Source organism: Gymnoscopelus microlampas (genome assembly GCF_963454915.1).
Source record: "Gymnoscopelus microlampas genome assembly, chromosome: 2".
Taxonomy (NCBI): domain Eukaryota; kingdom Metazoa; phylum Chordata; class Actinopteri; order Myctophiformes; family Myctophidae; genus Gymnoscopelus; species Gymnoscopelus microlampas.
Window position 1 is genome coordinate 16,075,738 of NC_139939.1, and position 18,282 is coordinate 16,094,019.

The 18,282-nt window shown below is 43.9% G+C and overlaps 2 protein-coding genes across 4 annotated transcripts in view; both read left to right on the forward strand.

Moving 5' to 3' along the window:
• fhip1aa (FHF complex subunit HOOK interacting protein 1Aa) overlaps positions 1-18,282 on the forward strand; it is a 53,835-nt gene that overhangs the window by 24,950 nt on the left and 10,603 nt on the right. For all 3 annotated transcript variants that reach the window (XM_084084698.1, XM_084084700.1, XM_084084699.1), the window contains exons 3-11: positions 2,838-3,302; positions 4,640-4,900; positions 8,555-8,713; positions 9,060-9,146; positions 9,668-9,835; positions 10,314-10,393; positions 10,690-10,889; positions 16,987-17,132; positions 17,853-17,996. In XM_084084698.1, coding sequence (XP_083940824.1) covers positions 2,838-3,302; positions 4,640-4,900; positions 8,555-8,713; positions 9,060-9,146; positions 9,668-9,835; positions 10,314-10,393; positions 10,690-10,889; positions 16,987-17,132; positions 17,853-17,996 — 1,710 coding nt within the window. The remainder of the gene's footprint in view (positions 1-2,837; positions 3,303-4,639; positions 4,901-8,554; positions 8,714-9,059; positions 9,147-9,667; positions 9,836-10,313; positions 10,394-10,689; positions 10,890-16,986; positions 17,133-17,852; positions 17,997-18,282) is intronic.
• On the forward strand, positions 13,944-15,830 carry LOC311065079 (UV-stimulated scaffold protein A-like; the record flags this gene model as incomplete). The annotated part of the gene is made up of 1 exon (XM_084085287.1): positions 13,944-15,830. One exon carries the CDS (start codon positions 13,944-13,946, stop codon positions 15,828-15,830), a length of 1,887 nt encoding a protein of 628 aa, XP_083941413.1.

An 18,282-nucleotide genomic window follows, 5' to 3' on the forward strand; every position in this document is an offset into this window, starting at 1 on the left:
CTGACCTTTAGATCGCCCACCATTTTGAATTATATGAAAAACAGTCATTGGCTCCTAACTTCTGCATTTTTTCACTTATGGAAAATCCGTTGGAAATTTTTGTAGGCAGTGGTCCAAAGTTCATGTGTAAAATGTTTCGTGCAGATTGCTCAAAAATCCCAGGAGGAGATAGATTTTAACTATTACAGTTTTATGAAAATTATTCATCTGTGCCTAAAACATACATGCAGACTCACATTTCTTTGAAACTTGGCAGAAATGTACAGGGTCATTCCAAATATCACTGAAACCAATCTCACTCCAATTGGCCAAAAGGGGGCGCTATAGCAATTTTTTGAAAAGGCAGACTTTAAACAGGCATAAGTCATGCCTCGTTTGGCCGAAAGTCGTGAAACTTGCTTACACATGTGCCTTGACTCATGAGGAACACATCTATCTCTTTGACCAGTAAGCTCCGCCCTTAGATTGTCCGCAATTTTGAGCAGTTTGAAAAACACTTAAACCCAGGATTTTTCAGCTATTTGCGTGAAACTGTATCATCTGTGTGATCTCCTTTTTCACAGTTACTTATCTGTTGGGCCAATGGCGTCTCCCTTAAATGAAGGCCTCACAATCTCAGGGTCGCCAGTTCAAGCCTCACTTGATGCAGACTTAATTTAAGTTGAATTGCAAACAACATGACTATCAATGAATACATGTGCAAATGGTAAAGATAACCTAAAATGCTTTGGGCCAATGGCGTCTCCCTTAAATGAATGCCTCACAATCTCAAGGTCGCCAGTTCAAGCCTCACTTGATGCAGACTTAATTTAAGTTGAATTGCAAACAACATGACTGTATCAATGAATACATGTGCAAATGGTAAAGATAACCTGAAATGCTTATTTGAGAGTACGTTTTTTCAACGTATTACATACTTCATTCTGAAAATAGCTGATCTACAATTTCACAACTTTTCATGGTTTGGTACAATTTCTTCATTGGTAAATGGTTTGTGAACGAGTGATCTTAGTGTTAGTGAAACAGGGGCTTGGTTCATGAAATAAGGCAAGAGTTTATGATCTTCAACAGACAATATCAGCCTGGACAAAACTATAGCACTATAGGTAGTGTTGCAGCCTATTAGTCTGAAGGTTGAGAGTTCGAATCCTGTTAATGGCAATAGGTTGAGATGTCCAATCAAACCATTATGTTTCCATCTCTCTCTCTCATCAATCTATTGTTTCCATGTCACTCTCTCTCTCTTCAATCTATTCCATTTCCATGTCTCTCTCTCTCTCTATTCACTGGCCCCGTATTATCGCTGCTTGCAGCTATATTTTTATTTTATTTTTGCCTATAATTACCCTGCCCAAAATTGGAACGCTAGGTTGGAAGTGGTTAATTGTGTAGGTGGGTTCTTTTAAATATTGAACTAATGAAAAGTATTAACTTGTAACTGTAAGAGCTTGTAACTAAATTATAACTACATTGGATCCATTGGAACACATTTTTCTGTTTTCCATGTCCTGAAAAGTAACGGTTTAGACATAAGAGTTTCCCACCCAACAGTTGGTTGCAGTCATTTGAATGAAAAGGGTGTAGGTTAAGTCCTACCCTGGTATGATACGAGGCCAAGCACACAGCGCTGCTGCTGCTGACCCATGTTTACCTCTATAAAAAGAAAATGCTGACTCACACCGTTATGTTAAGTCCTTGGAAAATATGTATACTCAAGCACGTGTTTTCTATCACGCATGATTGCCATATTACACTGTACTGCATAATTCAGCGTGCACAAACACTACACTGCTACTGTTACAACTGCAAGTGAATGGAATTGACTGCCTCAATACACTACCCTAGTGATGTTTTTTGCCTGATATTTGGCCAAAAAACACAAAAGTTCAAGCACGCTGGACTAATCTGAGTCACTGGACTCATTTGAAGATGATGATGGGGAGTAAAGGGGGAATTCAGAATCCCAACAAAAGACACTGGTGTCTAAAACCATATTGACAGGAAAGAGGCAGAGGAGAAAAGGGTGAAATCAGCGGGGACACTGGGGCAGTGCAGGCGGGGCATCGAGGCCACTGTGGCCACAGGGCATATAATTAGTTTGAGGGTAATAAGAGGCCAAACACACAATTCCTGCCCAGCTTCCATCATAAAATCTATTTTCCAAAAAATCTTGATTCATGTGGGGGGAAAAAGCATGGAATTACTTTGTTGGCCTCCTTTTTTATTTTTTCGCTTGTGGATCAGCTTTTTTCACTACTTTTGTGTGACACAAAATAAGGCATTCATTTATGAGAAAAAAAAACATACGAAATATGGACGACGTTTCTACCCAACAGCGAGTATACAGTATATAAAATGGTTTTCAACTGCACATCATTTTATCCTTTCTCTATCCTTTAATTTCTCTCCACTATATACTGTCCAATAACCCAAGAAATGCCTCAAAACGTTCATCTAAAATAAATCCTTTTTAACCCTGGTCCTCCACAGGTGGTGAAGATCCTGGAGAAACTCGACCCGCTGCAGAGCGGCTTTAGTTATCATAGCATCACCATTATTTTACCACTTAATCTATCTTTTATGCTTTGGCTATTCAAATATAGCAGATGTACAAGCTCACAGCGCCTCACAAAGTGGCGCGCTGTGAGCTTGTACGTCTGCTATATTTTAAAAATAGGATTAAAAAAAAAATAGGATCTCAATAGGATTTGAGAGAGAAAATGTTTTGACACAAATCTTATCTCCAGGCAGTCCATGGTACAAAATATTTTCCGATGGGGGTCCGTGGCCAAAATGAGAACCAGTGCCTTATTAACCCTCGTCGTCCCATTCCACAGGTGGTGAAGATCCTAGAGAAGCACGACCCGCTGCGGAGCGGCTCCGTCCTGACCTCCCTGAGCTCCATGGGCCTCAGCTCCGGCGGCTCCAGCAGCGGCGGCGGTGGTGGAGGAGGCTCCGGCGGCGGCGGCGCCCTCCGCTTCGGCCCCATCCCCGGCGACGAGGCGAGCGCCGTGCAGAACTACGTGGAGCACATGCTCTTCCTGCTGATGGAGGAGGACGCGGGCCAGGCGGGCGCCATGGGCCCCATCCTGGAGTTCGTGGTGATGGAGAATGTGATGGAGCGCCTGTTCGTGTGGAGCCTCCGCCGCCAGTTCACCGACGACATGAAGCTGGAGCAGCTGAAGATGTACGAGATGCTGGTGGGCCAGGCGCGCCAGCCCCTGCTGCACCACAAGCCTGTGCTGCGGCCGCTCATGATGCTGCTGTCGTCGTGCTCGGGTGCCGCGGCCGTGGCGCCGGAGGTCAGTATAAGTGGAAGAAGCACTCAAATGCTCGGTTACAAGTGAAAGTCGCGTAATCCAAATTTTACGTTTAAGTACAAAAGTATTGGCATCAAAATAATACAAAAAGTACAAGTTTTTTCAAAAATAGACGCGTCACATCGCGCCGCATTGTGAGCTTGTAGATTGGCTATTTTTGAATAGCCGAAGTATATAAAATGGGGTTTTAGTTGCTTCATTTATGTTTTTTACTATACAATAAAAAGCACAATATCTGCCTTTGAGACATACTGTAGTGGAGTAGAAGTACAAACTGTTGAAAAGTAGACACACTCAAGTAAAGTAAAAGTACCTAAAAATTTTACTTACAAAGCCTAAATGCAGTAACTACGTTATCGGACACATTGACTTAATTATGTGTCTCAAAGGTCAAACCAGCCTACATGATTTTGGGGGATAAACAATTACATCAAGAATTGCAACATCACTTAAATACCAATACATTATTTGGATGGCCAGTTGAAACACTTTACGCAACGTGTTGTGAGCTTGGCGATCTTCTATTTTCAGCAAAGATATCAGCGAAATCAGAAAAGACACTAGTATAAAGCCCTGAGGGACTCCGCTCAATAACGTATGGGGTTTAACCCATTAAAACTGTGTAATTTTAGATTTTATCTATACATGTATATATATTAGCAACATAAGTTTTTCAGAAAACTCTTAAGATTTAGAACAGTGGTTTAGAACAGCGGTTCTCAAACATTATATAGCAGATATACAAGCTTGCAGCACATCACTTTGTGCCATGCTGCAAGCTTGTACATCTGCTATTTTTGAACATTTTAGAAAAATCTTGAAAGTGTTTGAAAACGTTTGAGTGGGTATTTATACAAAAACTTCGGGGGGGTCCTTGACACAAAACATTTGAAAAAGTTTGAGTACTACTGAATTAGAAGGCATTTGTAGAACAGCCTCAGGTCTTAACACATTGACTGCCTGAATTATTTTCACTGCCTATTGTTATTCATGCCAGAGATGTTTCAATGAAAAAAAAAAAAGTACTCAGGAGCCGAGATACAAAATTTTAAAGTTTTAAGTTAACAAGGAAGTGGATGAGAGTAAAGATCTTCGAAAATTCATATCTCCTTGGTCTTTGGGTCAAATAAAAAAAAAAAAAGTAAAAAAAACCCAAAAAAACGCTAATATCGAGTTAACTCGATCTAGGCAGTCAATGTGTTAATGGGCTAAGTGGCCTTTTTTTAAATCAGTTTGATTCTTTGCATAGTTACTGCACTTTAGCGTCGTACTTGAGTAAAATGTACTTAATTACATTTCCCACCACTGCCCCCCCCCAGGTGGAGGCGGAGCTGGTCCTCCTGCTCAACCAGCTGTGCTGCGTGCTGGCCAAGGACCCGTCGGTGCTGGAGATGTTCTTCCACACCAGTGAGGACCAGGGGGCGGCCAACTTCCTCATCTTCTCCCTGCTCATCCCCTTCATCCACCGCGAGGGCACGGTGGGCCAGCAGGCCCGCGACGCCCTGCTGCTCATCATGTCCCTGTCGGCGGAGAACACGCGCGTGGCCAAGCACATCGCCGAGAACACCTACTTCTGTCCGGTCAGTGTGAACGACACGGATCACATCTCTCGGCCTATATTTATATTACCACAGACACACTTAACCACTTTCAAAATGTTTCAGAAATAGTGACAATAGCCCATCTACAAGCTCACAACGCGTTGTGGCGCGTTGTGAGATGGTAGATCGGTTTACTGTAGGTTTATGTATTTTTTACGAGGATTTTATTGAAGGATAATGTCCTTCAACTTCAGCTGCTTCAACTTCAAGTTTATTGTCGCACAGGTGTAAGAGTGGGTGAAATTCTGTTTTGTACAAACTCCTGACATTTTGTAGTTTCAAGAAAAAAGAGAGAGAATTAAGAAATAAGGAAAACAAAGTCCGATAACAAGAAGGCACAATGTCAAATATACATAATGTCAGATATATGATGTCAAATGCATATGGGTGCACGGTCAAAATATTATTATTGTCCCAGTAGAGAGCTACAGTACGTGCAGCTGATATAGTCCATAGCATTTCCACAGCCAAAGAAAGCTAGTGAAACACACCAACACTAACAACCTACACTGTGCCAACACTTAATAGAGAGATAGAGAGGGAGAGGGGGAGAGATAGTATTTCAGTATCAACACTCTGCATACTTAATCTCATCGAGAGTGAGACGCACACGCACGCGCACGCGCACGCGCACGCGCACGCACACACACACACACACACACACACACACACACACACACACACACACACACACACACACACACACACACACACACACACACACACACACACATATTGGATTTCAATAACCCATTGCGTCTGACCCATACGCGGCTGAGGCTGGGCGTTGTACATGCTCTGTGGATGTAGGCTGCTTATGTAATAGGGTGTGATGATGTAAGGGCTCTGCATTGGGCGTACAGCAGCTCTCTGGACTGAGCTACTTATATTATGCCCGTTACAGCCCAGTGGTTCTCAAAAATGTTTATGTGAAGGACAGCCACACTTATGTGTTTGGCTGGGGACCCGAACCTAAAAGGATTTTTTTTGTTGTTGCCAGGGACCCTCATAAGAGAAGATTTGTGTTAACGTTTTATGAATTATCCCTAATTTAGAAAGAAAAAAACGATTTTTGCAAATATTTCATTTTGTGAGCTTGCAGATAGGGTATTTTTTGAAAAGCTGAAGTATAACATATGGTTAAAGTGGTTAAACTGATTGTGGTTGCTGGGGACCCAGGGGGTTCAACTTTGAGAACCACTGAGCATTTATATGTCTACAATATTTAAGAAGATTACACAAATCTTCTCTTCTGGGGATCCCTTGTACGAAACCTTTTCAGATGGGGGTCCGCGGCCAAATATATATCAAGTTGGGGGTCCTTGGCACGAAAAATGTTGAGAACCACTGTCGTAGAGTGACGGAGGGAGCTCTGTACCTCTGCCCTTTAGCAAGGGACTGACTGGCCTTTAGAGCTGGATCTGGTCCCTGGGCTACCCAGTGCCCAATAGTCATAGATACAGTACTTGGGATAGGTTAAATATGGAGGATGAATTTTCCCACGGTGATCAATAAAGTATGACTTCATTTCAAACCACATTAACCCTGGCATTTCCAGTAGATCTGGCATTTTTGCCACGCAACTCTGTCGCACGACTAAGTAAATATTACACATAGCAACTGGTGCTTATTCATAGTCTCTGTTTAGAGTGCGTTATTGTTTACTTTCCAGAAAGGAAAGTACAGTGCATGAGGAGATGCACGGTGAGTGGGAGTTTCTCTGTCTAAATAGAGTTTCTCTGTCTAAATAGAGTTTCTCTGTCTAAATAGAGTTTCTCTGTCTAAATAGAGTTTCTCTGTCTAAATAGAGTTTCTCTGTCTAAATAGAGTTTCTCTGTCTAAATAGTTTCTCTGGCTAAATAGAGTTTCTCTGTCTAAATAGAGTTTCTCTGGCTAAATAGAGTTTCTCTGGTTAAATAGAGTTTCTCTGTCTAAATAGAGTTTCTCTGGCTAAATAGAGTTTCTCTGTCTAAATAGAGTTTCTTTGGCTAAATAGAGTTTCTCTGTCTAAATAGAGTTTCTCTGTCTAAATAGAGTTTCTCTGTCTAAATAGAGTTCCTCTGGCTAAATAGAGTGTCTGTCTAAATAGAGTTTCTCTGTCTAAATAGAGTTTCTCTGTCTAAATAGAGTTCCTCTGGCTAAATATAGTTTCTCTGTCTAAATAGAGTTTCTCTGTCTAAATAGAGTTTCTCTGGCTAAATAGAGCTGATCTTTATATTGCTTTAACAGAAGAGTGGGCAGTCCACTCCTTCTAGTCAATGAATGCACAATACATAAACTGCAGTGGTGTGTATGCCTTATTGGCATGATACATAATTGAATTACAAATAAGTGCAGTATTTGATTCTGTATATAATTCCTTTTGACAGGTGTCAATGAAATAATGACAATGATCTGGTCATCATATTCCCACATCGTATATCAAATATCCCAACTGGGGACGGTGAGACAGTTAGCGTGATGTATCAGCTTATCCAGTGTAAATACTTCACTCAATTTGAAGATTTTTAAGAGAATTCAAAGCTTTTTTGTGGGGTGGGGTTGGGGGCCGGGGGGGGGGTTACTGTAAGGGAGATTTTAATTGCAGATAGGGTTTAAATGAAAACAAAAGGGGTAAATGGTATGAGTGTTTAAAATAGAAACACATAACAAATCATACAATGACAGGGTTGTTTGTACCGCTTGGCACCTAAGGGGCGAGCCATCTGGAGGAGTGTTCCTCTGTGCAGGCCTGGCAAATTATTACATAATCGCCTAATCACAATTATTTGAGATAATCGCAATTATTTTGCATAATCATCATAATATGGCGAGGAACCCGTGGCATTAATCATAGCCCATATTGTTTGGTAAAGGAGAGCGGGTTGTCTGACTCTGTGCTGATGGTGTAGAAACTTGTCTCATAAAGAATTACAGTACTGGTGACATCTGTGTGTGTCTCCACAGGACCACACGGCCGTCCATCAGTGAATAACACAAACTGATTGATTGATTGATTGAATACTTATTAGTCAGAAATGTAAACAGTACGAGGTACAGTCAGACATTTAGGCTAAAAGGATAACACAAAAAAAGTCCTGGGGACTTGTTTCCATTGTGGTCCATTGTGTATTCAATGAACCAACATAGCATAAAAAATGGCCCTTATGAAGAATCTGTATTATCACCTGTCTTTATTATCATGTCTAGTAGGATTTGTAAGAAGCTGTCCTTGACTAACACTGATGTGAGGATGTCGTTCACCCGTGGCCATTAAAAACATGGCAGGCTAGTACAGTAAGCAACACAGCTGCAGCTAATCAAACGACTCCAGTGCATTCCGTAAACTTCCGGTTCAGGGCTTTGTCACTATTCGCCAATAGATGGCTCTGTAGAAGACTGGCCCGATGAAGTGAACGGAGGTGACGCAACTCTCCTTATATGGCTCTGGGTGTGCTAATGAACACACCCATTATTCATTTAATTAAAGTCAGTCTTATACAGCCTGCCATGTTTTTACCCTGCTGTATTTTCTTTTTTACCTGAACTGGAAAACAAAATCAGCCTATAGGGTTTCATCCCCCTTTTAAGTCCTTGGGTCTATGGATGGACTTGTGTCTGAGCTGTCCCCTTGTGTCTCCCTGTGTTCTCCAGGTGCTGGCCACAGGGCTGAGTGGCCTGTACTCGTCACTGCCCACCAAGCTGGAGGTGCCCAGCGAGGAGTGGCACTGCCTCCACAGGGAGGACTGGATCCAGATGCCCGCCCTCATCCAGTTCCTCAACTCCCTGGAGTTCTGCAATGCCGTCATCCAGGTGAGGAGGAAGCTGATCCGATAACCACACCAGCCTACTGTAGCTCCCTGTGTGCAGTGTTCCATTCTCAGCCCTTTACTCTGGGGACAATGCACTGCATGTCATTTTTGATACATGTACATTTTGTGTGATTGTACGTCTCACTGTACAAGGATATCAACGATAATAATAAATTAACTGAATATTCAATCAATTTATGTATTCCGATGGGTATTTGTCTAGTTGTCGCCAGGTTCTTATTGAGACGGTAGTTTGTATATTGTATGGAAGTGATCTATTCCCTAGGTTAGTATTTTCTACTTTAATGTTTGTGATAATTAACATCTTGTGTCTGAACTGTTCCCAGGTAGCTCACCCTGACATCAGAGATCAACTAGTGGGATACATCTACAATGGCTTCCTGGTGCCCGTGCTGGCACCAGCTCTACACAAGGTCGGTGGCCTTTGCCAAGTCTTAAGGTTACAAATCCGGGACTTATTTTAGTGTATAAAAATTTATTTTAACCAATCTGTATGGTAGAGTATGTTAACACAATATAACTAGTGCATCTGTGTGGAGGCTGGAGGTGGTCTCCCCCCTCACAATGGTGATCTCCCTACAGGCACTAGATGCACGGCCATCTTTATTGTAGTTCAATTATCATTTTTGCAATTACCTTTTCTCTTTGGAAGAGAGAGAGAGAGAGAGACATACAACTTGTGGAGTGTAGCTTTGATTTTAATAATCATAATACTGTAAGTAAAGTATATATGTAGGCATTGATGACACCTTGTCTACTGGTGATATGGACTATCAACTCTTGTGGACTTTGCATATTGTATATTCCATTGACATACAGGACAAATGTGGCAAATGTAGAAGTTAATATATCCCACACACACACACACACACACACACACACACGCACACGCACACGCACACGCACACTAACACCCTCCCCTCCCTGTGCGTAGCTGACCCTAGAAGAAGTGATGACCACCACAGCGTACCTGGACCTGTTCCTGAGGAGTGTCTCCGAGCCGGCCCTCCTGCAGACCTTCCTGTCCTTCATCCTGCTCCACCGGCACGAGAACGTCCACATCCTGGACACCCTGGTCAGCCGCGTCAACACACCCTTCCAGGTACTGTACAGCGGGTCACCACAGAGACACAAACACAAGCTGGGAAGCTCCTCTTCTATTCTTGACATGCCCAAAATAGGGACACCACGTTGAAAGTGGTTAACTAATTAATTACTGCCTTATTGAACGTGCCTGTTAGATGGAGCCTGTCGTAAACTCGCTTGGCTGTTATGGGAATCAAACCTGCAACCTTCTGGTCTTGGTACATACATACTGTAACCACAATTCGGAGTCAAACATCTTTATTAGACACTGCCTTCGATTGATTATTGCTCATCATTTAGACAGCTGGGACCTGGTCATCATAACATCATCATAACGTGACGTTTGTGACTCTATAAGCACCTCTGTGATGGTCCATGTTGTGTGGCATGTGGAACAGTTGTTATTAGGGAATGCAACAGTTATAGAACTTTAAAAAAAATATATATATCGTTGCTGCCCTGGTTTTTACGAGTGTCTCTTCATTGTGTTGCAGCTGGGCACTGTGTCACTGGCTCTGTTTCGCACGCTCATTGGCCTGTACTGTGAGGATGTTATGCTACAACTCATACTGAGGTTAGTGTACGTTTAAGAGACACACACACACACACACGTTTTACAATACTTGTGGTAGTAATACAAACACACACACACACACACACACACACACACACACACACACACACACACACACACACACACACACACACACACACACACACACACACACACGTTTGTAACTGCAATTTTTTATCAATGCTTTTTTCCCCCTTTTTTTTTAAAGTCCTGACTTGTACTTACAGTAGCTGCACGCCGGTTTCCTAAATGTTCCTGACTTCCTGTTCCTTCGCTGATGTGTTTCTCCGTCTCAGGTACCTGATCCCCTGCAACCACATGATGCTGAGTCAGCGCCGCGTGGTCCGAGAGAGAGACTGCTACTCCGTGTCGGCCGCCAAGATGCTGGCCCTCACGCCGTCGTGCTGCTCCCCCGAACGCAGCCCGCCGCCGCTGCGGCAGCTGGACTCCATCCACTGGTCAAAGGGCAGCGAGGGCCACAACAACACCAGCACAGGTGAGAGGAAACTCCCGGTGTGGACACACGTCACATTATTAAATGAAAGCCTCTTGCACTTAGTAAAACGGGCTTGAGTTTCAACTACACTAGTACTCTTTTTTTCACGAAATCTCTTCACCAAAAAAATCTAAGAGCTCATGATGCTATATAAGCCCTACCTACATACAGTACTTTGTCATATGCCGATTAGCGAAGATAGCCAATCTACAAGCTCACAGCACTTCACATAGTGACTCATTGTGAGCTTATACAGATCGGCTATTTTTGGTAAGAAAGAAAGGTTGAGTGTTTAAAGATAGGAATGACGCCTAACTTCCTCTGGGCAGACCGACTGTTAAAAAAACCCCATAAAAACAAGAGTCCACAGACTGTTGCTAGCTCCCACTGTTTATTTCAGAGATCAGATCAACATTTCGATTGCCAAAGGGTCTTCATTAAGTCAGACATAAAGGCTACAAGGTCCTGGGGACTTGTTGTTTCCATTGTGGTCCTATGTGTTCATTCGTCAGGATTAGTGATTTAAAACGTTAAGCTGAACTCTGCAATAAACAGTAGGAGCTAACAACAGTGTGCAGACTGCATCATTGTTTATGCTGACATTCTGTCCTGCACCTGATCGCCAGATTGAGCGAGGCTGTGTCTCTGCTCTACGCTCCTCATTTACAGACCGGCTGTCATGCTACCATGTGCTGCACATTATAGCTGAAACAATTGCAGGCCACCTTTGATCCAGACTTCTGGCTTTGTTTAGGCTGCAGGCAAATCTGATGGGCTTCTAACCCTCTGATCTTCAGTAGGCTAACTACAGTGGTTCTCAAACCTTTTCATGTCAAGGACCCCCAAATTGATATGTGTTTGGCCACGGACCCCCGTCTGAATACGTTTTGTGCCAGGGACCCCCAGAAGAGAAGATTTGTGTCAATTGTTTTTCAAAAGTATTCAAAATTCTCCAGACATTTTCAATATAAAAAAAAAATAGAAGATTTATACGCTGTGAGCTTGTAGATCTGCTATTTAGATCTGCTATGTTAACTACTGCTAGGGACCCCCTGGAACCCCCCCAAGGAGCCCTGGGTCCTTGACCGGCCTGCTTGCTCAGGGGATAAATTGAATCTTGACCATCAGAATATTCACAACTACATGGCATTGGCGTGTTGTACTTTACGTTATTTGTGTATTTGGGAGGGACAGAACATATTCATGAACACAGCAACAAAACGACATACAGTAAAGTTGGAATGCAGTGTAAAGATGTTGGAGTTTTGGAATTTTCATCCGTAGTCCCTAACTAACTATAAAATGAGATATTGCAGAAAAATCTCGTAGATCGCCTATTTTTGTCTATTTTTAAGTATTATCAGGCTTCAGTGTCCGATTTTTGTCCGACAGATTTGAATCATATTTCAAACCACCTAGGAATTTGGTTATGTAATTTTCCTCTTCTACCCCAGGGTTGAACCCGGTTTCCTGTGCAAGTGCCGACATTTTTTACCATTGAGCTAATAGAACCGGCCTGCTTGCTCAGGGGATACATTGAATCTTGACCATCAGGTCAAAATTCATGCCAGATCCTGTGTCTAGGTGAGACATGACCTTTGATACGATTTAAATGTCTCAATAGAAGAGCAGGGAGACAAAATACAACCACCCCGATTGTAAAAGTTATATTGTATACTCTACCGTATACAGATTGGACAAAATTACATTTTATTCATTAAGAAAAAGTGACATAGTGCCACTTTAAAGTCTAATCAGTTTCCATGTTGCTGCTGTTCAGACTTGATAAAAAAAACAAAGAGTGTGAACATTACTCTTTGTTGTATTCAGGGCAGTTTACTTCATTGTCTTGTTGCTCGCAAGTGTAGTGTGTAGCACGACGAATGAGATTTGACTAGCAATATAACATTACTTGGTTGGCGTTTGTCTCAGCCTGTCAGTATCCAAACCAACATAAGAAAACCTGGAGAAGTTAAAGTGTTCTGCCTTTCACAGAGCAGATTAACAGAGCTATATTATATACATTACAACGAGCAGGAAATATGCTTTGTATAAGAAATACAATTTGTGATCACGCCAGTTGTAGTGTTATTACATTAACATTAATCATCGCTAACCGTACAACAAAATGGAGTCATTTGTGTCCTCTGCGGCCTCCCTGCCACGTCGCTTTATTACCCCAATGCTCCATAAAGTACTGAAAACAATGACTTTATTAGTCATATAAAGACGCCATGTTGTGCACGCCAAAGCCCATTCCAAATATATTGCTATGGCTACCATGCATGCCTAAGTCTTTGCTTAATTTGCATTCTCTTGGCTCATGCATATGAGGCGTCTGATTAGAGGTGTTTTATCAATGCTGAGCCCTCCTGCTGGGAAGCTCTTATTAAATCGCTTTACCCCCCGCCTGCTGCTCGTCACAGTCATTAGTTCTGCGCCGTATGAGGGCTGTGCAGAGAGCGGAGCGTGCCAACATTCATCTAATGCTGCTTTTCACCCGGCCGATCTGCATGTCGAGCTGGAGCGAGACTGCCAATCTCCACCTCTGTGTTTCCTGGCTGAATATTTCCATACTTCTTTTTTGTCCACATTTACAAGCAGAAAACGTGGGACTTTTGCGCTGCATTATTGGCTTTGCCCGGGGTTATTGCGCTGGCAACGTGTCGCTGGCAACATGTCGCTGGCAACCGCTTTGCGACGCATTGATTGGCATGTTCAGGTTCCAGTTTTGGGTGAAATAGGCTCTCCCTTTCTCTCCCTCCTTCCTCTCCTCCTCCTCCCCTCTCTCCTTCTCTCACTCCTGATCGAGCTCTCCCCCTCTCTCTCCCATCCCTCTCACTGTTTATCGCTCTCTAGCTATGTCCATACTTGGCCATAATCAATTTGCACTGACTGTCGGGGATCTCCATATATGAGCATGTGACGTCAGACACAACATAAACCGTTGCCCGGGTTTAACTGTAGCCACAGGCTTGTGTGCAGGCTTACCTCAATGGTCGTACGTTCCTATACGGAAAGACTTAAACTAGTCATGGTGCGGTTGTGGTTGGGATGGATCTAGCACGAAGCGCCCGGCTGTCAGAGCTGGTGGAGGAGCTGACCACGTCAGGGGAGCCACAGCTCAGCCAAGAGAAGATGAAAGAAGTTAAGAAGATTTGCAAGGTTTCCAAAGACTACGTAGACCACGCGTACGGCTCGCTCATGTCCCAACTCAGCCAGGACCATGCAGAGATCAGGCTGTCAGCTTTCCAGATGGCCTCGGAGCTCTTCTCCAGATCGCACCACTTCAGAACCCTGCTGGTGGATAACTTCAAGGTGTTCGTAGAGTTGACGGTGGAAACGGACTTCGACCAGCCCCTCCCGCCTCCCAAAGAGGTAGCGAGGAAACTGAAGTGCTTGGCCGTCCGGACCGTCCAATCGTGGCAGGCCTCCTACGGATCCGCCTATAAGAAGCTGGCGCTGGGCTATCACTTCCTCAAGCAGGTCAAGAAGGTGGACTTCCACGGCGTCGAGTCCTGGACGCCGGCGGAGAGGAGGAGAGAGGAGGACGGCCGGAGGAGGATGGAGAGAATCTATGGAGAGAAAGTGGAGAAGGCTGCCAAAAAGATGGAGGAGTCCCGCCAGGAGATGGAGCAAACTCTGAGCGAGATGGACTCTTGTATGAAGCTGCTCTACTCCACCGGGTTCGACATGTTGGACTTACAAATGACCAGCGGAAGCCCCCAGAGTCTGCAGCCACCCGACATCGATCAACGAACGCTCACTGCAGGCGTTGATACAGTGGTGTCTGCCAATCCTAATGCCAGGATAGAAGAGGGGGACAGGAGAGACAACGGGAGCCTAGGAGGAGAGGAGGACAGGAAGAGTGAAGCAGCGACGGGTAAAAAGAAAAGGAAGAAAGCCAAAGAAGAAGGGAAACGCACAGCTTTGGACGAGGATGAGGAGAGGAGGAAGAGGGCAGAGGAGGAGCAGGTGAGCGAGGAAGAGGCGGAGAGAAGCATCGAGGGGACGATGAAGGCGGAGGAGGTTGTCGATGAAGTGGCGTTTATTCGCAGCTCTGGCCTCGTCTCTCACTCGTACAGTCTGGACATCAGCCTGGAGCCTGGCGTCCGCGTTGAAGAGACGGAGGAGAACGAGGCAGTGGTCTCCGCGGTGACGGACCTCCATCGACTGATCACAGACAAACACCTGCCGGCTGTGAAGAGCTGGGTCCAGGTCTTCACCAGGTCGGGCCTGGATCAGCGGCTGTTAAGGCGAGCTCTGGATCTGAAGATGTCTCTGGAAGCCGCTCTGGAGAAACACAAAGAGCTCCACATTGAATACAAAGAGGAGGATGATGATGATGATTTTGAAGAGGTTCCAGAAAAAGAGGGATTTGAGCCACACATTCTAGAGCGCCTCCGAGAGGAGTACGGCCCAGACCCCCGTCCTTCCACGTCTACGACTCCAGCAGTCCACAAAGACCCTGCCTCCTTCCCGGAGGGCTTCACTCCCGTCGACCACCACTGTCACGCACCGCTGGCCAACGGGACGCTGTGTCCGAGGCAGGACAGGGTCAAGTGTCCTTTCCACGGGGTGATCGTCCCTCGTGACGCCCGGGGTCGGCCCACCAGACAGGAGGACAGAGAACGGGAGGAGAGGAGGACGAGGAAGAAGCAGCCCGACTGGCGCGACTACAAGCTGATGCGAGAGATCGAGGTGGCGACCGGGGAAGACCTGGGCTCCGACATGGCGTTCGGCCGAGGGAAGGGGCGGGGCAGAGGGAAGAGAAAGAAGAAACACCCGAACCTCAGTGACCTGAAACCGAGCACCAGCAACACAAGCCGCTCACGCCTGGAGAAAAAAGTCAAAAGGAGTTTAATGCGGAGGGTGGTGGCTAGGGCTGGTGCTAGGGATGTGAACAGCATGTTGCTTTTCGACTCGGTTGCTGAATCGTGATCCAGTTGACTAAAAACAGATTTCTTTCTATTACATTTTTATGTTGACTTTTTAATTGCCTGTTGAAACATGTTCTAAAACGTTACGGTTTTCTAAGATAGAAAAAAATAAAAAAAATACAGTAGCTACTGTTTTCCAATGGGAGGGGAACATTGTGTGCGTGTGCCTTTTTATTATATGTATCTAAAGTTAATAGTGAAATTAGCTACAAGCCCCCATTTTAACGTTGTGAGCTACAAGCTCACAACGTGACACATCGCATGTTGAGGATGTAGATCTGCTATTTTAACTACTTTTTTGTGACAATATTGTATGATGTATAAAAGAAAACATTAAACGTTGAAGTATGGAGATACAAGGTTTCTGTCCGACAAAATAAAGTTGGGGCAGACGGTGACCGTATGTGGTATGCGTGCAGATATGCCCATATATGGACCAAACATATAGGCTTTAAGTGGTTTATCAGATTAATCAATTTAGTTGGGGACCTAGACAAGCTAGAAGACTTGTCTAGGTCATTGGTTCTCAAAGTGGGGTCCTTGAGGGAGTTCCAGGGGGTCCCCAGCTAAATGATAGATAGTTAGGAACCAAATGGACCCTTATGGGTCTGTAACTCTGACAGTATACAAATGGAACCAAATTGACTCTTAACGGGTCCATTTGTTTGATTTTACAATATAAATTGTTGTCCCAGCGATAGAAATGCCATTAAAATGGGGGTCTGTAGCCTAATGCATGTCAAACTGGGGGTCCATGAAATTAAAATGGTTGAGAATCACTGCTAGAGCCGTAATAATCTTCTCTTATGGGGGTGGTCCCTGGCATATCTTTTGAAATGGGGGTCCGCGGGCTAATAAGTGTCAATTTGAGGGTCCTCGACATCTGGTCTAGGTCATTGATACAGACAGACAGACAGACGGTGTGTAGATATACACATACATACATGTGAATAATGTATCCTTTTATGAACTACCAATGTCTGTATGTCCCAAAACCTGTTTCGAACATTGAGTTGAAATGGTTGTTGTTTGTGTGTCTCTCTCTGTGTGTGTCTCTCTCTCTCTCTCTCTCTCTCTCTCTCTCTCTCTCTCTCTCTCTCTCTCTCTCTCTCTCTCTCTCTCTCTCTCTCTCTCTCTCTCTCTCTCTCTCTAATCAGGGACAGAGGAGTGCTTCCTGGAGGTGGAGGCTGACAGCTCGGGTAACTCCTGTGTCATCGGCTCAGAGATCTACCTGGATGTCAGCTACCTGCACTACCTGTACGACGCCCGGCGAGGCATCACCAGCTGTCTGCGCGCCTGCCAGGTCTGCATAGGCTGGCCGTCTGACACTTACCCATTACTTTCTATCCATAGCGTTTTCAATTAATCAAATTCAATTTGATTAATTGATATATTATCATACATTAAGGTTGATTTGCACAAATCTTCAAGATTTTACAAAAAATGCAGATCTACAAGTTCATAGCGCTGCACTCGGTGCCACGCTATCAGCTTGTATATCTGCTATTTTTGAATAGCAGATATATACTGTATATAGCTAAAGTATAAAATAATGGTTTAAGTGGTCACACAGATGCGTTCCCGGTTTTAATGGGTTAAAAATATATAATTATACGTGCAGGTATTTTTATATTAAATAAATATATAATTATACTGTATATCAACAAATCAATTAAATTAAAACTTTTCACCTGTATTGACATGCTCAAAATAGGGATCCAGGGACAAGCTTTTGAAAAAGTGCGACTTCAAGTGAATACAGCTGGGTGTTTGCCATCTTCTGTGCATTAGCTGCCCAGTAAAAAAATGGAGAAAAGAAAGAAAAAGAATACAATAAATATATAAATATATAAAAATATATTAAAAAATGTATAATTATAATGGTGACATTAAATTGATCGCACCGGTGTAACAGTCTTTTAGCACTATACTTGTTAGCATTAATCGATCATTTTATTAAATTACCAATTTGTTTTCAAATAATTAAATGGATTAGTTTGACTAACTGTGGACACCCCTACAGGTCTGGTCGGCGCCCTACGACGGTGAGCGCCCGCCTCCCGAGGACTACCAGCCTGGCGTCCTGGAGGACGTAGGGGTCAGGGGCCGGCAAGTCCCCACCGTGCCCAAAAGACTGCCTCCTCATCATCATCAGCATCACACCAAGGTTGGTATCGTTTGCCATTTTTTGCCGGTTTTATTATCATTTTGTTTTCTATTCCAGTTTAGTTTTGATTCGTTTTTTAGGGTCTAGTTTACTTTTTAGTTTTCGAAAGGCTTAGGGTTGTTACAGATCTGGAGCAGTGTTGCCATTCTGTGAGAGAAACAAGCAACCAGGTCTAGGAAAACCAGCCCAAAAGAAGCGACTATGAGCCACACGAGCACTTTAACTTATACATCAGCTATTTGAAAATAGCAGATCTACAAGCTCACAACGCGTCGCGATGCGACAC